This window comes from Oryzias latipes, chromosome 14, assembly GCF_053564925.1.
Source record: "Oryzias latipes strain Hd-rR chromosome 14, Olatipes_Hd-rR_3.1".
NCBI classification, from domain to species: Eukaryota; Metazoa; Chordata; class Actinopteri; order Beloniformes; family Adrianichthyidae; genus Oryzias; species Oryzias latipes.
Window position 1 is genome coordinate 31987727 of NC_136250.1, and position 22592 is coordinate 32010318.

General features: G+C 40.6%; 1 protein-coding gene across 7 annotated transcripts in view; it reads right to left on the reverse strand.

Annotated features, from left to right (window-relative positions):
* Positions 1-205: 205 nt before the first annotated feature.
* Positions 206-22592, reverse strand: part of acat1 (acetyl-CoA acetyltransferase 1) — a 29596-nt gene continuing 7209 nt past the window's right edge. Inside the window, exons 2-12 of one of the 7 annotated variants that reach the window (XM_078930928.1) lie at positions 20204-20251; positions 19861-19978; positions 19666-19761; positions 19487-19587; positions 3413-3556; positions 3182-3332; positions 3010-3105; positions 2128-2241; positions 1986-2041; positions 1197-1354; positions 206-457 (exon numbers count right to left, since the gene is read on the reverse strand). In XM_078930928.1, the coding sequence (XP_078787054.1) occupies positions 337-457; positions 1197-1354; positions 1986-2041; positions 2128-2241; positions 3010-3105; positions 3182-3332; positions 3413-3556; positions 19487-19587; positions 19666-19761; positions 19861-19978; positions 20204-20251 (1203 nt within the window). In that variant the 3' untranslated portion in view covers positions 206-336. Of the gene's footprint in view, positions 458-1196; positions 1355-1985; positions 2051-2127; positions 2242-3009; positions 3106-3181; positions 3333-3412; positions 3557-19486; positions 19588-19665; positions 19788-19860; positions 20005-20203; positions 20252-22592 lie in introns of all 7 variants that reach the window. The other 6 variants (XM_023962148.2, XM_078930930.1, XM_078930931.1 and 3 more) reach the window with 6 other exon arrangements.

Consider the following 22592-nt stretch of genomic DNA (forward strand, 5'->3'; position numbering starts at 1 on the left):
GCAAGGTCTCTGATCACGGCTGTACTTTGGCTAAATATTAAAACTGGACGCCTCTGCGGCGCCAATCACGTTGATTGTGAAAACAGCATCAGAGCCTCCAAGTTCAGCTTCAGCATCAGTTCTATTGATGTGTCAAAATCATCAGGAAAAACTCCTCCACCTCATCAAAGGGTGGAGCTTCAGAGAAGAACAGACGGAGGCGGAGAAGTCTGCAGCAGGTCAAAGCCAGCTCTTCAAACTCTTTATTTCTCAAACCTGAACTGTTGCTCTAAAACAAAGGAGTGTGACTAAAGGCTACTGTAGCCGTAACAGACGCCGCAGACCCAAAGGCTTTCTTCAAAGCTTCTGAATCAGAATGGAAGAGGCTCCGCCTCCTCCGTTGCAGATGCTCGCCAGCCCAAACTGACCAGTTTTCAGGTTGTGGACCATGTGACCCACGATCCTCGCTCCAGACATCCTGTGGAGTAGAAGTGTGCAGTAGTGATTTTAGTGAGCACTGAAGGACACTGGTTCTATCAGGAACCAGGACAAGTGACCTCTGACCTTCCCTCCCTCTGATGTGACCATTCTATTGACAGAAAAACCTTTTGGATCAGCACCACCGTGTAAAACCCATGAACCAAAAGTTCAGCACTACCAGCTCATGAAATAAAGGGATTGTGTTTAAAATGCTTTAGTTTTTCACATTTTTCTGCAATCTTTTTGTTCAACCCATGGAATAAAAGCTGAAAGTCTGCACTTCAATGGCATCTGAGTTGTTTGATTTCAAATTCACGGTGTTAATGTACAGAAACTAAAGTAGAAAGAATGTGTCTCTGTCCAAAGATTTATGGTCTGACTGTCTTCCTGGCTGTCATGTTTGAGCAGATCAACGGAAATAAATGTGTCGTGTTTAGACACGTTTTTCTAGTTATTGTCAATCACTGATGAGAATTGTGGAAAACAATTACCATTGATATGTGAGCAATCAGTTCATAGTCTTCAAATACCTGCTGCTAATTATCTATAGCTGTCTGGTTTGTTTTTTGGGGACATTTGCAGTAAAAGTTGCTGATCCTTGATCTAGACGGACCAAAATCCTTTCCCGGCCACGCCTCTCCGCAGTAGAACCGGACTCAGGAGGGTCAAAGGTCAGGAGAATCGTCTCCAGGTGTTCTGCAGCCGTGATGAAGGCTCCGTTTGCATCAGCTGCTTACCCAATGGGGTGTCCCAGAGAGACTGCCCCCCCATTGATGTTGACCTTGGTGGGGTCGATGTCCAGCATCTTGATGTTGGCTAGAACCACCACGCTGAAGGCTTCGTTGATCTCCCACATGGAAACGTCCTCCTTGGTCAGCCCTGCAGCCTTCAGCACCTGCAGTGATGTCATCAGCAAAGGTGGACTTCAAAGAGCAGCTTAGGGACACTCACACGCCCTCTACAGAACGACGTTTTTGCTCTTCCTAAACGTCCGTCTACGTAGGAGGTCTGATGGTCCACATAGTTCTCCATGTTTGAGCGTCAGGACGTCCTCTTCTGAGCTTCTGTTGGTAACCGGGCCCTGATGGACCTAGACGTGCAGAGGGGAACCAATGCAAAGAACCAGAACCTCCTGGACGAGCTTCCGTCTCCTCAAGGAGTAGCTGAGGTTTTTTAACATGTTGTGATTTGATTGTGGATTTTTTATCTGTACAGTGTCCTTGGAAAGGCGCTTTGAAACCAAATGTATTATTATTATTATTATAGAGGGGGGGTCTCTAGCCATGAGAGACACCTTTGTGAAGCGGGGAGGGGGGTCTGGACCAGGGCTGGTGTTTATCACTGATTCTGTTACTTCAGGATAAAGTGGAAACAAACAAACATTTCTTTTCTGACGGCTTTTAGGCTTTTTCTAAGTGTTCAAATGACCAACGACTTTGACCACTCACTGATCACTGACTGGCCAAAGCCCGGCGGCTAAAAGCCTTTTGCCGCTCAGCCGATGGATGTTTGTGGCGTTTCCTCACCTTTGGCACGGCGAAGGCAGGAGCGATGGGAAAATCGATGGGAGCCACTGCAGCGTCTGCAAAGGCTTGGAGAAAACAGCAGCTTACAACCAGAAAGACCTCCTGTGCTGCCACACGGGGCGGGGTGGGGGCGGGAGCTTACCCACAATCCTGGCCAGCGGCACCACGCCCAGGCGGCCTGCCGCCGCCGCCGTCATCAGCACCAGAGCCGCAGCGCCGTCGTTCAGAGTGCTGGCGTTTGCTGCAGTCACCGTGCCTAAACATGATAGAAAATGACCCATCCTCCAGGTTTCTCAAAGTACAAATACTTGAGTAATCTGATTAATCAAGAGTAGCAGTTATTGTATTATAGACGAAAGATCCTTTCAAACTAAAGTGTTTGAGTGATGCAGAGCAATCAGTCATTGTAACAGTGACCTTATGACCCGTGGAGGGTCATGAGGTCACTGTTACCGTAACCTTTTTCAGTTCAGCCGCTCCTCCCTGACCCTGGAGGGGTCAGGGAGGAGCGGCTGCACCTAAAGGGGAGCACAGGCGTGTCGTTCCCTTGAAGCAAAATCAAAATGTCAGTTTGACAGCAGTGTCTTCCCTGTAACAGCAGAAGCCGCAGTGCTCGCACTATTCACAGTTTATTCTTTAGTGATGATAAATATTCAAATGTACCACCAGTTCAATCATTTTCAGAGCTTTAATTAAGCTTTGTTTTGTTAAAATTGGTTAAGAAATGAGGGAGCTAGCCTGAAGTTTGTGGTTGATGCCTGCGTGTCCTAAACTGGAACAGCAGGGTTCGGTTGGATGGCACGGCGCCACACGTGCACGTCACTGTATATACAAGCCAAGGTCAATCTAGTGATATATATGGAGTCTGTGACAGACTGGAGGCCATCATCACCCAACAGTAGCTGGGATAGGCCCATGACCCCGTGACCCCCAAAGGGATGGCTGGACGTGCCGGCCAGAGCATCTGCTACTCGTCTTTTGAAAATAGATTTGCTGCTCATGAATGTGGATTCCTGTCAGCTACCGTTCTCCTTCAGGAACACCGGCCTCAGTTTGGGGACCTTGCTGAAGTCCACGCGCCTCCACTCCTCATCTTCGGACACCACCACGTCCTGCTTGCCTGCAGACAGACCAGCTGTTTGGTGTTTTCTCAGGGTCCATCCATGACCACAAACAGGTGAGCAAGCTCCCAGTACCTTTCTGGGGAATGCTAACCGGAACAATCTCCTTGGCAAACACACCAGCCTCATACGCTGCTCTGCTGCGACTGTATGAGCTGATGGCGAAGGCGTCCTGCTCCTCTCTGCTGATGCGGCTGTTCTTGGCTGTGTTTTCTGCACAGTTGCCCTGACAACCACACAGGTCAACAGGCGGTTACCTCCAAAAACGTGACTATGTGTGACCTCAAATCAGCTGAAGACAGCTACCATGTGGAACTTGTTATAAACGTCTGTGAGTCCATCCTTGACTATCAGGTCCTCCATCTTCACCCCCCCGTAGGCTGGGGTCTCTCTGGCCATCACGTATGGGACGTTGGACATGCTCTCCATGCCTCCAGCCACCATCACGTCCTAAAAGCAAATGATTCCTCCGCTGGTGAGGGTCAGGACGCTGAGACAGCTGACACACAACAATAACACAAACTAACCTGACACACAACAGTAACACAAACTAAGCTGACATCAGTAACACAAACTAAGCTGACACACAACAATAACACAAACTAAGCTGACACACAACAGTAACACAAACTAAGCTGACACACAACAGTAACACAAACTAAGCTGACATCAGTAACACAAACTAAGCTGACACACAACAATAACACAAACTAACCTGACACACAACAGTAACACAAACTAAGCTGACACAACAATAACACAAACTAAGCTGACACACAACAGTAACACAAACTAAGCTGACATCAGTAACACAAACTAAGCTGACACACAACAATAACACAAACTAACCTGACACACAACAGTAACACAAACTAAGCTGACACACAACAATAACACAAACTAAGCTGACATCAGTAACACAAACTAAGCTGACACACAACAATAACACAAACTAAGCTGACACACAACAGTAACACAAACTAAGCTGACATCAGTAACACAAAGTAAGCTGACACACAACAGTAACACAAAGTAAGCTGACACACATCAGTAACACAAACTAAGCTGACACACATCAGTAACACAAACTAAGCTGACACACAACAGTAAAACAAACTAAGCTGACACACAACAATAACACAAACTAAGCTGACATCAGTAACACAAACTAAGCTGACACACAACAGTAAAACAAACTAAGCTGACACACAACAATAACACAAACTAAGCTGACATCAGTAACACAAACTAAGCTGACACACAACAGTAAAACAAACTAAACTGACACAACAATAACACAAACTAAGCTGACATCAGTAACACAAACTAAGCTGACACACAACAGTAACACAAACTAAGCTGACACACAACAATAAAACAAACTAAGCTGACACACAACAATAACACAAACTAACCTGACACACAACAGTAACACAAACTAAGCTGACACACAACAGTAACACAAACTAAGCTGACACACAACAATAACACAAACTAAGCTGACACACAACAGTAACACAAACTAAGCTGACATCAGTAACACAAACTAAGCTGACACACAACAATAACACAAACTAAGCTGACACACAACAGTAACACAAACTAAGCTGACACACAACAGTAACACAAACTAAGCTGACATCAGTAACACAAACTAAGCTGACACACAACAATAACACAAACTAACCTGACACACAACAGTAACACAAACTAAGCTGACACACAACAATAACACAAACTAAGCTGACACACAACAGTAACACAAACTAAGCTGACATCAGTAACACAAACTAAGCTGACACACAACAATAACACAAACTAACCTGACACACAACAGTAACACAAACTAAGCTGACACACAACAATAACACAAACTAACCTGACACACAACAGTAACACAAACTAAGCTGACACACAACAATAACACAAACTAAGCTGACATCAGTAACACAAACTAAGCTGACACACAACAATAACACAAACTAAGCTGACACACAACAGTAACACAAACTAAGCTGACATCAGTAACACAAAGTAAGCTGACACACAACAGTAACACAAAGTAAGCTGACACACATCAGTAACACAAACTAAGCTGACACACATCAGTAACACAAACTAAGCTGACACACAACAGTAAAACAAACTAAGCTGACACACAAAAATAACACAAACTAAGCTGACATCAGTAACACAAACTAAGCTGACACACAACAGTAAAACAAACTAAGCTGACACACAACAATAACACAAACTAAGCTGACATCAGTAACACAAACTAAGCTGACACACAACAGTAAAACAAACTAAACTGACACACAACAATAACACAAACTAAGCTGACATCAGTAACACAAACTAAGCTGACACACAACAGTAACACAAACTAAACTGACACACAACAATAAAACAAACTAAGCTGACACACAACAATAACACAAACTAACCTGACACACAACAGTAACACAAACTAAGCTGACACACAACAGTAACACAAACTAAGCTGACACACAACAATAACACAAACTAAGCTGACACACAACAGTAACACAAACTAAGCTGACATCAGTAACACAAACTAAGCTGACACACAACAATAACACAAACTAAGCTGACACACAACAGTAACACAAACTAAGCTGACACACAACAGTAACACAAACTAAGCTGACATCAGTAACACAAACTAAGCTGACACACAACAATAACACAAACTAACCTGACACACAACAGTAACACAAACTAAGCTGACACACAACAATAACACAAACTAAGCTGACACACAACAGTAACACAAACTAAGCTGACATCAGTAACACAAACTAAGCTGACACACAACAATAACACAAACTAACCTGACACACAACAGTAACACAAACTAAGCTGACACACAACAATAACACAAACTAACCTGACACACAACAGTAACACAAACTAAGCTGACACACAACAATAACACAAACTAAGCTGACATCAGTAACACAAACTAAGCTGACACACAACAATAACACAAACTAAGCTGACACACAACAATAACACAAACTAAGCTGACACACAACAGTAACACAAACTAAGCTGACATCAGTAACACAAAGTAAGCTGACACACAACAGTAACACAAAGTAAGCTGACAAACATCAGTAACACAAACTAAGCTGACACACATCAGTAACACAAACTAAGCTGACACACAACAGTAAAACAAACTAAGCTGACACACAACAATAACACAAACTAAGCTGACATCAGTAACACAAACTAAGCTGACACACAACAGTAAAACAAACTAAGCTGACACACAACAATAACACAAACTAAGCTGACATCAGTAACACAAACTAAGCTGACACACAACAGTAAAACAAACTAAGCTGACACACAACAATAACACAAACTAAGCTGACACACAACAATAGAACAAACTAAGCTGACACACAACAGTAACACAAACTAAGCTGACACACAACAATAACACAAACTAAGCTGACACACATCAGTAACACAAACTAAGCTGACATCAGTAACACAAACTAAGCTGACACACAACAATAACACAAAGTAAGCTGACACACAACAATAACACAAACTAAGCTGACACACAACAGTAACACAAACTAAGCTGACACACAACAATAACACAAACTAACCTGACACACAACAATAACACAAACTAAGCTGACATCAGTAACACAAACTAAGCTGACACACAACAATAACACAAACTAAGCTGACACACAACAATAACACAAACTAAGCTGACACACAACAATAACACAAACTAAGCTGACACACAACAATTACACAAACTAAGCTGACACACAACGGTAACACAAACTAAGCTGACACACAACAGTAAAACAAACTAAGCTGACACACAACAGTAACACAAACTAAGCTGACACACAACAGTAACACAAACTAAGCTGACATCAGTAACACAAACTAAGCTGACACACAACAATAACACAAAGTAAGCTGACACACAACAGTAACACAAAGAAAGCTGACATCAGTAACATAAACTAAGCTGACACACAACAATAACACAAAGTAAGCTGACATCAGTAACACAAACTAAGCTGACACACAACAATAACACAAACTAAGCTGACACACAACAATAACACAAACTAAGCTGACACACAACAATAACACAAACTAAGCTGACACACATCAGTAACACAAACTAAGCTGACACACAACAATAACACAAACTAAGCTGACACACAACAGTAACACAAACTAAGCTGACACACAACAGTAACACAAACTAAGCTGACACACATCAGTAACACAAACTAAGCTGACACACAACAATAACACAAACTAAGCTGACACACAACAATAACACAAACTAAGCTGACACACAACAATTACACAAACTAAGCTGACACACAACGGTAACACAAACTAAGCTGACACACAACAGTAAAACAAACTAAGCTGACACACAACAGTAACACAAACTAAGCTGACACACAACAATAACACAAACTAAGCTGACACACAACAGTAACACAAACTAAGCTGACACACAACAATAACACAAACTAAGCTGACACACAACAGTAACACAAAGAAAGCTGACATCAGTAACACAAACTAAGCTGACACACAACAATAACACAAAGTAAGCTGACATCAGTAACACAAACTAAGCTGACACACAACAATAACACAAACTAAGCTGACACACAACAATAACACAAACTAAGCTGACATCAGTAACACAAACTAAGCTGACACACAACAATAACACAAACTAAGCTGACACACAACAATAACACAAACTAAGCTGACATCAGTAACACAAACTAAGCTGACACACAACAATAACACAAAGTAAGCTGACACACAACAATAACACAAACTAAGCTGACACACAACAGTAACACAAACTAAGCTGACACACAACAATAACACAAACTAAAATGACACACAACAATAACACAAACTAAGCTGACACACAACAGTAACACAAAGAAAGCTGACATCAGTAACACAAACTAAGCTGACACACAACAATAACACAAAGTAAGCTGACACACAACAGTAACACAAAGAAAGCTGACATCAGTAACACAAACTAAGCTGACACACATCAGTAACACAAACTAAGCTGACACACATCAGTAACACAAACTAAGCTGACACACAACAGTAACACAAACTAAGCTGACACACAACAATAACACAAACTAAGCTGACACACAACAATAACACAAACTAAGCTGACACACATCAGTAACACAAACTAAGCTGACATCAGTAACACAAACTAAGCTGACACACAACAATAACACAAACTAAGCTGACACACAACAATAACACAAACTAAGCTGACACACAACAGTAACACAAACTAAGCTGACACACAACAATAACACAAACTAAGCTGACACACAACAATAACACAAACTAAGCTGACACACAACAATAACACAAACTAAGCTGACACACAACAAGAACACAAACTAAGCTGACATCAGTAACACAAACTAAGCTGACACACAACAGTAAAACAAACTAAGCTGACACACAACAGTAACACAAACTAAGCTGACACACAACAGTAACACAAACTAAGCTGACATCAGTAACACAAACTAAGCTGACACACAACAAGAACACAAAGTAAGCTGACACACAACAATAACACAAAGTAAGCTGACACACAACAATAACACAAACTAAGCTGACACACAACAGTAACACAAAGTAAGCTGACACACAACAGTAACACAAAGAAAGCTGACATCAGTAACACAAACTAAGCTGACACACTACAATAACACAAAGTAAGCTGACACACAACAGTAACACAAATAAAGCTGACATCAGTAACACAAACTAAGCTGACACACATCAGTAACACAAACTAAGCTGACACACAACAGTAACACAAAGTAAGCTGACAAACAACAGTAACACAAACTAAGCTGACACACAACAATAACACAAACTAAGCTGACACACATCAGTAACACAAACTAAGCTGACACACAACAGTAACACAAAGTAAGCTGACAACAGTAACACAAAGTAAGCTGACATCAGTAACACAAACTAAGCTGACACACAACAATAACACAAACTAAGCTGACACACAACAATAACACAAACTAAGCTGACATCAGTAACACAAACTAAGCTGACACACATCAGTAACACAAACTAAGCTGACACACAACAATAACACAAACTAAGCTGACACACAACAATAACACAAACTAAGCTGACACACAACAGTAAAACAAACTAAGCTGACACACAACAGTAACACAAAGTAAGCTGACACACAACAGTAACACAAACTAAGCTGACATCAGTAACACAAACTAAGCTGACACACAACAATAACACAAAGTAAGCTGACACACAACAGTAACACAAAGAAAGCTGACATCAGTAACACAAACTAAGCTGACACACAACAGTAACACAAACTAAGCTGACACACAACAATAACACAAACTAAGCTGACACACAACAATAACACAAAGTAAGCTGACACACAACAGTAACACAAAGAAAGCTGACATCAGTAACACAAACTAAGCTGACACACAACAATAACACAAAGTAAGCTGACATCAGTAACACAAACTAAGCTGACACACAACAATAACACAAACTAAGCTGACACACAACAATAACACAAAGTAAGCTGACACACAACAGTAACACAAAGAAAGCTGACATCAGTAACACAAACTAAGCTGACACACAACAATAACACAAAGTAAGCTGACACACATCAGTAACACAAACTAAGCTGACACACAACAGTAACACAAAGTAAGCTGACATCAGTAACACAAAGTAAGCTGACACACAACAGTAACACAAAGTAAGCTGACACACATCAGTAACACAAACTAAGCTGACATCAGTAACACAAACTAAGCTGACACACAACAATAACACAAACTAAGCTGACACACAACAGTAACACAAACTAAGCTGACACACAACAGTAACACAAACTAAGCTGACATCAGTAACACAAACTAAGCTGACACACAACAATAACACAAACTAACCTGACACACAACAATAACACAAACTAAGCTGACACACAACAATAACACAAACTAAGCTGACATCAGTAACACAAACAAAGCTGACACACAACAATAACACAAACTAAGCTGACATCAGTAACACAAACTAAGCTGACACATAACAATAACACAAAGTAAGCTGACACACAACAGTAACACAAAGAAAGCTGACATCAGTAACACAAACTAAGCTGACACACATCAGTAAAACAAACTAAGCTGACACACAACAATAACACAAACTAAGCTGACACACAACAATAACACAAACTAAGCTGACATCAGTAGCACAAACTAAGCTGACACACATCAGTAACACAAACTAAGCTGACACACAATAACACAAACTAAGCTGACACACAACAGTAAAACAAACTAAGCTGACACACAACAGTAACACAAAGTAAGCTGACACACAACAATAACACAAACTAAGCTGACATCAGTAGCACAAACTAAGCTGACACACAACAATAACACAAACTAAGCTGACACACAATAACACAAACTAAGCTGACACACAACAGTAAAACAAACTAAGCTGACACACAACAGTAACACAAAGTAAGCTGACACACAACAGTAACACAAACTAAGCTGACATCAGTAACACAAACTAAGCTGACACACAACAATAACACAAAGTAAGCTGACACACAACAGTAACACAAAGAAAGCTGACATCAGTAACACAAACTAAGCTGACACACAACAGTAACACAAACTAAGCTGACACACAACAATAACACAAACTAAGCTGACACACAACAATAACACAAAGTAAGCTGACACACAACAGTAACACAAAGAAAGCTGACATCAGTAACACAAACTAAGCTGACACACAACAATAACACAAAGTAAGCTGACACACAACAGTAACACAAAGAAAGCTGACATCAGTAACACAAACTAAGCTGACACACATCAGTAACACAAACTAAGCTGACATCAGTAACACAAACTAAGCTGACACACAACAGTAACACAAACTAAGCTGACACACAACAATAACACAAACTAAGCTGACACACAACAATAACACAAACTAAGCTGACACACAACAATAACACAAACTAAGCTGACACACAACAATAACACAAACTAAGCTGACACACAACAATAACACAAACTAAGCTGACACACAACGGTAACACAAACTAAGCTGACACACAACAGTAAAACAAACTAAGCTGACACACAACAGTAACACAAACTAAGCTGACACACAACAGTAACACAAACTAAGCTGACACACAACAGTAACACAAACTAAGCTGACACACAACAGTAACACAAAGTAAGCTGACATCAGTAACACAAACTAAGCTGACACACAACAGTAACACAAAGTAAGCTGACATCAGTAACACAAACTAAGCTGACACACAACAATAACACAAACTAAGCTGACATCAGTAACACAAACTAAGCTGACACACAACAGTAACACAAAGTAAGCTGACACACATCAGTAACACAAAGTAAGCTGACACACAACAGTAACACAAACTAAGCTGACACACAACAATAACACAAACTAAGCTGACACACAACAATAACACAAACTAAGCTGACACACATCAGAAACACAAAGTAAGCTGACACACAACAGTAACACAAACTAAGCTGACACACAACAATAACACAAACTAAGCTGACACACAACAATAACACAAACTAAGCTGACATCAGTAACACAAAGTAAGCTGACATCAGTAACACAAAGTAAGCTGACACACAACAGTAACACAAAGTAAGCTGACACACAACAGTAACACAAAGTAAGCTGACATCAGTAACACAAAGTAAGCTGACACACAACAGTAACACAAAGTAAGCTGACACACAACAGTAACACAAAGAAAGCTGACATCAGTAACACAAACTAAGCTGACACACATCAGTAACACAAACAAAGCTGACATCAGTAACACAAACTAAGCTGACACACAACAGTAACACAAAGAAAGCTGACATCAGTAACACAAACTGAGCTGACACACATCAGTAACACAAACAAAGCTGACATCAGTAACACAAACTAAGCTGACACACAACAGTAACACAAAGTAAGCTGACACACAACAATAACACAAACTAAGCTGACACACAACAATAACACAAACTAAGCTGACACATATCAGTAACACAAACTAAGCAGACACACAACAATAACACAAACTAAGCTGACACACAACAGTAACACAAACTAAGCTGACACACAACAGTAAAACAAACTAAGCTGACACACAACAAAAACACAAACTAAGCTGACACACAACAGTAACACAAACTAAGCTGACACACAACAATAACACAAACTAAGCTGACACACAACAGTAACACAAAGAAAGCTGACATCAGTAACACAAACTAAGCTGACACACAACAATAACACAAAGTAAGCTGACATCAGTAACACAAACTAAGCTGACACACAACAGTAACACAAAGTAAGCTGACACACATCAGTAACACAAAGTAAGCTGACACACAACAGTAACACAAACTAAGCTGACACACAACAATAACACAAACTAAGCTGACACACAACAATAACACAAACTAAGCTGACATCAGTAACACAAACTAAGCTGACACACAACAGTAACACAAAGTAAGCTGACACACATCAGTAACACAAAGTAAGCTGACACACAACATTAACACAAACTAAGCTGACACACATCAGTAACACAAACTAAGCTGACACACAACAGTAACACAAACTAAGCTGACACACAACAGTAACACAAACTAAGCTGACAAACATCAGTAACACAAACTAAGCTGACACACATCAGTACCACAAACTAAGCTGACACACAACAATAACACAAACTAAGCTGACACACAACAGTAACACAAACTAAGCTGACACACAACAGTAACACAAACTAAGCTGACACACATCAGTAACACAAACTAAGCTGACACACAACAGTAACACAAACTAAGCTGACATCAGTAACACAAACTAAGCTGACACACAACAATAACACAAACTAAGCTGACACACAACAATAACACAAACTAAGCTGACACACATCAGTAACACAAACTAAGCTGACACACAACAGTAACACAAACAAACCTGACACACAACAGTAACACAAACTAAGCTGACATCAGTAACACAAACTAAGCTGACACACAACAATAACACAAACTAAGCTGACATCAGTAACACAAACTAAGCTGACACACAACAGTAACACAAACTAAGCTGACATCAGTAACACAAACTAAGCTGACACACATCAGTAACACAAACTAAGCTGACACACAACAATAACACAAACTAAGCTGACATCAGTAACACAAACTAAGCTGACACACAACAATAACACAAACTAAGCTGACACACATCAGTAACACAAAGTAAGCTGACACACAACAGTAACACAAACTGAGCTAACACACAACAATAACACAAACTAAGCTGACATCAGTAACACAAACTAAGCTGACACACAACAGTAACACAAACTAAGCTGACACACAACAGTAACACAAACTAAGCTGACATCAGTAACACAAACTAAGCTGACACACAACAGTAACACAAAGTAAGCTGACATCATTAACACAAACTAAGCTGACACACAACAGTAACACAAACTAAGCTGACATCAGTAACACAAACTAAGCTGACATCAGTAACACAAAGTAAGCTGACACACAACAGTAACACAAAGTAAGCTGACACACAACAGTAACACAAACTAAGCTGACACACAACAATAACACAAACTAAGCTGACATCAGTAACACAAACTAAGCTGACACACAACAGTAACACAAACTAAGCTGACACACAACAGTAACACAAACTAAGCTGACATCAGTAACACAAACTAAGCTGACACACAACAGTAACACAAAGTAAGCTGACATCAGTAACACAAACTAAGCTGACACACAACAGTAACACAAACTAAGCTGACATCAGTAACACAAACTAAGCTGACACACAACAATAACACAAACTAAGCTGACATCAGTAACACAAAGTAAGCTGACACACAACAGTAACACAAAGTAAGCTGACACACAACAGTAACACAAACTAAGCTGACACACAACAATAACACAAACTAAGCTGACATCAGTAACACAAACAAAGCTGACACACAACAATAACACAAACTAAGCTGACATCAGTAACACAAACTAAGCTGACACATAACAATAACACAAAGTAAGCTGACACACAACAGTAACACAAAGAAAGCTGACATCAGTAACACAAACTAAGCTGACACACATCAGTAAAACAAACTAAGCTGACACACAACAATAACACAAACTAAGCTGACACACAACAATAACACAAACTAAGCTGACATCAGTAGCACAAACTAAGCTGACACACATCAGTAACACAAACTAAGCTGACACACAACAATAACACAAACTAAGCTGACACACAACAATAACACAAACTAAGCTGACACACAACAGTAAAACAAACTAAGCTGACACACAACAGTAACACAAAGTAAGCTGACACACAACAGTAACACAAACTAAGCTGACATCAGTAACACAAACTAAGCTGACACACAACAATAACACAAAGTAAGCTGACACACAACAGTAACACAAAGAAAGCTGACATCAGTAACACAAACTAAGCTGACACACAACAGTAACACAAACTAAGCTGACACACAACAATAACACAAACTAAGCTGACACACAACAATAACACAAAGTAAGCTGACACACAACAGTAACACAAAGAAAGCTGACATCAGTAACACAAACTAAGCTGACACACAACAATAACACAAAGTAAGCTGACACACAACAGTAACACAAAGAAAGCTGACATCAGTAACACAAACTAAGCTGACACACATCAGTAACACAAACTAAGCTGACATCAGTAACACAAACTAAGCTGACACACAACAGTAACACAAACTAAGCTGACACACAACAATAACACAAACTAAGCTGACACACAACAATAACACAAACTAAGCTGACACACAACAATAACACAAACTAAGCTGACACACAACAATAACACAAACTAAGCTGACACACAACAATAACACAAACTAAGCTGACACACAACGGTAACACAAACTAAGCTGACACACAACAGTAAAACAAACTAAGCTGACACACAACAGTAACACAAACTAAGCTGACACACAACAGTAACACAAACTAAGCTGACACACAACAGTAACACAAACTAAGCTGACACACAACAGTAACACAAAGTAAGCTGACATCAGTAACACAAACTAAGCTGACAAACAACAGTAACACAAAGTAAGCTGACAAACAACAGTAACACAAAGTAAGCTGACATCAGTAACACAAACTAAGCTGACACACAACAATAACACAAACTAAGCTGACATCAGTAACACAAACTAAGCTGACACACAACAGTAACACAAAGTAAGCTGACACACATCAGTAACACAAAGTAAGCTGACACACAACAGTAACACAAACTAAGCTGACACACAACAATAACACAAACTAAGCTGACACACAACAATAACACAAACTAAGCTGACACACATCAGTAACACAAAGTAAGCTGACACACAACAGTAACACAAACTAAGCTGACACACAACAATAACACAAACTAAGCTGACACACAACAATAACACAAACTAAGCTGACATCAGTAACACAAAGTAAGCTGACATCAGTAACACAAAGTAAGCTGACACACAACAGTAACACAAAGTAAGCTGACACACAACAGTAACACAAAGTAAGCTGACATCAGTAACACAAAGTAAGCTGACACACAACAGTAACACAAAGTAAGCTGACACACAACAGTAACACAAAGAAAGCTGACATCAGTAACACAAACTAAGCTGACACACATCAGTAACACAAACAAAGCTGACATCAGTAACACAAACTAAGCTGACACACAACAGTAACACAAAGAAAGCTGACATCAGTAACACAAACTGAGCTGACACACATCAGTAACACAAACAAAGCTGACATCAGTAACACAAACTAAGCTGACACACAACAGTAACACAAAGTAAGCTGACACACAACAATAACACAAACTAAGCTGACACACAACAATAACACAAACTAAGCTGACACATATCAGTAACACAAACTAAGCAGACACACAACAATAACACAAACTAAGCTGACACACAACAGTAACACAAACTAAGCTGACACACAACAGTAAAACAAACTAAGCTGACACACAACAAAAACACAAACTAAGCTGACACACAACAGTAACACAAACTAAGCTGACACACAACAATAACACAAACTAAGCTGACACACAACAGTAACACAAAGAAAGCTGACATCAGTAACACAAACTAAGCTGACACACAACAATAACACAAAGTAAGCTGACATCAGTAACACAAACTAAGCTGACACACAACAGTAACACAAAGTAAGCTGACACACATCAGTAACACAAAGTAAGCTGACACACAACAGTAACACAAACTAAGCTGACACACAACAATAACACAAACTAAGCTGACACACAACAATAACACAAACTAAGCTGACATCAGTAACACAAACTAAGCTGACACACAACAGTAACACAAAGTAAGCTGACACACATCAGTAACACAAAGTAAGCTGACACACAACATTAACACAAACTAAGCTGACACACAACAATAACACAAACTAAGCTGACACACAACAATAACACAAACTAAGCTGACACACAACAGTAACACAAAATAAGCTGACACACATCAGTAACACAAACTAAGCTGACACACATCAGTAACACAAAGTAAGCTGACACACAACAGTGACACAAACTAAGCTGACACAACAATAACACAAACTAAGCTGACACACAACAGTAACACAAACTAAGCTGACATCAGTAACACAAACTAAGCTGACACACAACAGTGACACAAAGTAAGCTGACACACAACAGTAACACAAACTAAGCTGACATCAGTAACACAAACTAAGCTGACATCAGTAACACAAAGTAAGCTGACACACAACAGTAACACAAACTAAGCTGACACACAACAGTAACACAAAGTAAGCTGACATCAGTTACACAAACTAAGCTGACACACAACAGTAACACAAACAAAGCTGACATCAGTAACACAAAGTAAGCTGACACAACAGTAACACAAAGTAAGCTGACACACAACAGTAACACAAACTAAGCTGACACACAACAGTAACACAAACTAAGCTGACAAACATCAGTAACACAAACTAAGCTGACACACATCAGTACCACAAACTAAGCTGACACACAACAATAACACAAACTAAGCTGACACACAACAGTAACACAAACTAAGCTGACACACAACAGTAACACAAACTAAGCTGACACACATCAGTAACACAAACTAAGCTGACATCAGTAACACAAACTAAGCTGACACACAACAGTAACACAAACTAAGCTGACACACATCAGTAACACAAAGTAAGCTGACACAACAATAACACAAAGTAAAGTGACACACAACAGTAACACAAACTAAGCTGACACACAACAGTAACACAAACTAAGCTGACATCAGTAACACAAACTAAGCTGACACACATCAGTAACACAAACTAAGCTGACACAAAACAGTAACACAAACTAAGCTGACACACAACAGTAACACAAACTAAGCTGACAAACATCAGTAACACAAACTAAGCTGACACACATCAGTACCACAAACTAAGCTGACACACAACAATAACACAAACTAAGCTGACACACAACAGTAACACAAACTAAGCTGACACACAACGTAACACAAACTAAGCTGACACACATCAGTAACACAAACTAAGCTGACACACAACAATAACACAAACTAAGCTGACATCAGTAACACAAACTAAGCTGACACACAACAATAACACAAACTAAGCTGACACACAACAATAACACAAACTAAGCTGACACACATCAGTAACACAAACTAAGCTGACACACAACAGTAACACAAACAAACCTGACACACAACAGTAACACAAACTAAGCTGACATCAGTAACACAAACTAAGCTGACACACAACAATAACACAAACTAAGCTGACATCAGTAACACAAACTAAGCTGACACACAACAGTAACACAAACTAAGCTGACATCAGTAACACAAACTAAGCTGACACACATCAGTAACACAAACTAAGCTGACACACAACAATAACACAAACTAAGCTGACATCAGTAACACAAACTAAGCTGACACACAACAATAACACAAACTAAGCTGACACACATCAGTAACACAAAGTAAGCTGACACACAACAGTAACACAAACTGAGCTAACACACAACAATAACACAAACTAAGCTGACATCAGTAACACAAACTAAGCTGACACACAACAGTAACACAAACTAAGCTGACACACAACAGTAACACAAACTAAGCTGACATCAGTAACACAAACTAAGCTGACACACAACAGTAACACAAAGTAAGCTGACATCATTAACACAAACTAAGCTGACATCAGTAACACAAAGTAAGCTGACACACAACAGTAACACAAAGTAAGCTGACACACAACAGTAACACAAACTAAGCTGACACACAACAATAACACAAACTAAGCTGACATCAGTAACACAAACTAAGCTGACACACAACAGTAACACAAACTAAGCTGACACACAACAGTAACACAAACTAAGCTGACATCAGTAACACAAACTAAGCTGACACACAACAGTAACACAAAGTAAGCTGACATCAGTAACACAAACTAAGCTGACACACAACAGTAACACAAACTAAGCTGACATCAGTAACACAAACTAAGCTGACACACAACAATAACACAAACTAAGCTGACATCAGTAACACAAAGTAAGCTGACACACAACAGTAACACAAAGTAAGCTGACACACAACAGTAACACAAACTAAGCTGACACACAACAATAACACAAACTAAGCTGACATCAGTAACACAAACTAAGCTGACACACAACAATAACACAAACTAAGCTGACACACAACAGTAACACAAACTAAGCTGACACACAACAGCAACACAAACTAAGCTGACACACATCAGTAACACAAACTAAGCTGACACACAACAGCAACACAAACTAAGCTGACACACATCAGTAACACAAACTAAGCTGACACATCACTGACATCATTCATCTGATTTTATGACCTCAGGTGTGAAACATTCTACGTTTTATTGTTTAAACGTCTAACATTCTAAACATGAGCAGCCATTCATAAGTTAGTCAGTCACCTGCATGAGACATTAGTAACCCATTTAACATGGTTAACCATCTTATTTGGTAAAATAACATTACCTGGTGACCACACATCAGACTCTGGGCTGCCATCATGATGGCTTTCATTCCAGACGCACAGACTTTGTTGATGGTTGTTGCCGGGGTTCCCAGGCTCAAGCCTGGAGACAATCAGCAATGTTTCATGTCCGTGCATTGGCTTCATCAGGAAATGGGGGTTACCTGGATGTTCCGTATACCTGCTCCTAGCAGGGCCTGTCGTGTGGGGGCCTGACCTTGTCCAGCCTGAAGCACGTTTCCCATGTAGACCTCTTTTACCTCCTCAGGAGCTATTCCTGCAGACAACAAATCTAGTCTGCAACTAGATCAAGAGGACCTAAATTCAACAACGTCCCTTCCAGAAAAAGGAGAAGACAACCTTTGACTGAACTCACCTGCTTGTTCAACAGCGCCTCTGATGGCCACAGAGCCCAGTTTGGTGGCTGGAACTGCCGCCAGGCAGCCTTTGAAAGAGCCCATGGGGGTGCGCGTGGCGCTAACGATGACCACCTCCTGAGGAGATGTAGACGATTGAAACACTGTGGGGGTAAATATTGATGAACTAAGAAGACTTTTGCAGTATCTCTGAATGATAGCATAGAAGCAGTTTAACAAAGTAAAATTAGGTTTATTTCATGGAATAACATTAAAGCTTGTCAAAACGTTGAAGCGACTTGTGAAGACAGAGTTGTTGCATCCCTACTGGACGTGCGGTAGAACTGACAAACATACTCTTACCTGGAAAGGAGGGGTGGATGTGTGTGTTCTTGACAGGACATTCTGGGTCTGCACACACAGTACCACAGTCTCAGATCATCTGTGACATGAATTCACAGCAGAATCAGGAAGCTAATGTTCACATGAAAGTGTCTTCAGAGCACTGAAGACGGGACACGTATTCTGTCACACCCATGTATTCACCGCAGTACTTTTATCTCAGTGCCCCCCCACACACACACACACACACACTCTGAAAGTCTAATTGTCCTTTGAAATGAGATTCCTGGCAGGTATTAAACAAATGTTGAAGATGTAACATTCAGAAAGATGGAGCAGCTCCCACTCGTAGACCAAGCATCTTCCATTTAAAGCAGACATCTCTCCGCTCTCCCTCTTTATTTTTTTACTTATCCAGCTCCTTTAAAGTCCATGACTGTGTGTTAAACGACCAGATGTTTATTTTAAGCAAGTTAAACACCGAAAACTGGTGACTGTGTGGTCTGGAGCTAAATGCTAACGCTAGAATGTTGTTGTCCAGGGAAGTGGTCCCTAAGCCCAGGCCACCGGAACCGGTCTGCGAGTTCCCTGCTGCCGGGCCGCAGACAAAAGAGATGATACATACGCTGACTTAGATTTTTGTAAATTTATGTTAATTTTCTAATTATGAAGGAAGTTTTATTTTGGAGAAGGACCGGATTCTGTCCACCACATCTGTCACGTGTCCTAAAACATCTGCTACCCCCTTAAAGCAGCTGCACCAGTGGCTGAATTCAAAGGCCAAACATCTGATGATTTCTGAATATCATTGCTGAATAATATGTAGTACTACACAGCATTCTTTTTGAATGCTAGACTAAGAACGTTAGATCTTAGTCCAGGGTCCATTTTCTTAAAAAAAACAACCTCACATTATTTCCATGTAAACTTACCCCCATTTGGAATAACCCTGACATTTTGATTAACAAAAACATGATTCATTTTGCTTCATGGAAGAACAAAGGAATCCAGCAGTTCCAGCATATAATTCAGAATAGAAAATTTATGTCCCTCTCAACGTTATCCTCAACCTATGGAATTAGTATAAACAAATTTCTAGAATATCAGCAGCTTAAATCAGCTATAAGCACTAAATACTGCCTGACCCAAATAGACCTAGACCCTCCCCTTACGGTAACACATTTCATGGACCTTAAAAATCCCAAACTCACCTCCAAAATTTATAAGATGTTATCAGACATAGATGAAACCATTTACTTACCCATGACAAAATGGGAGTCTGAGCTGTCATTGAATTCTAGTGATCAATTTTGGCTACAGATCTGTTTGAATGCCTTTAATATGACCAAAAGCCCTAATCTGCAACTTATTCAATACAAGATTCTCCACAGAACTCACTACACCGGACAGAGGTTATTTAAAATGGGTCTCAATCAGTCTGCTATATGCACACAGTGCATAGGTAACAACATAGACGACTATTTGCATGCCCTGTGGGTCTGTCCACCTGTCCAATCATTCTGGCGTAAGGTTTGTGAGGATTTATCAATCTGGTTTAATCATAAGATTCCTGCTTGCCCCAAATTCTGCTTATTAGGTGACCTGAATAACATCAACATGGAATCTAACAAGGCTTATATGGTTCTCACCGCTGTATGTATCGCAAAGAAAACTATCCTCCTAAACTGGAAATCTAAAAATAATCTTAGCATCAACCACTACAGAAACCTCATGTCAGAGCATATTAGTTTAGAGATAATGTCCTCCACAAAAAACCTGTCGGCTTCAGACTCTCCCTGGCTCCAGCTGGTTAGTCACATCACCTAGTGGGGGTGGGATGGTGATAGGTTGAGCCGGGGTGGGTTTGGGGGGGTGGGCTCTGCCGGGCCTGTCGTTCTCCCGGCTCGGGGCTCTGGTTGCCTGGGTGGGGTGGTGGTGGGGGCGCACACTCTGCCGGCAACTTGGCAGGGGTTCCTGGGCGGGTGCCTGCTGGGCGCAGGGTAGGCAGTGCGGCTGACCGGGAACGGCGGCTGGGTGCCGTGCTGGGTGGCTGGTCGCCGTGGCGGGGGCTGGGGGTCATCTGCCCGTGGCCGGTGTTTCGCCCGTGGCCGGTAGTTGGCGCGTGGCCTGGCCCCCCGGGGGTCGGCGCCGCAGTCACAGCAGGGGTTAATGGGTTCACTTGGGTGGGTTTATTTCATTATTATTATTATTATATTCATTATTTTATTATTATTATTATTAATATTATTATTATTTTATTATTTATTTATTTTTTGGGGGGGGCAGTGTGCTAGTCCTTAGGGGGGCCAGGGTATGAATGGTCGGGCTGGGTCCCCTGCCCCCCCGTTCTGGCACCGGGACCCTTCCTTGCTGGCTGTCTCTCTGCGCCGCGAGGCTCTGGCCTCCAACT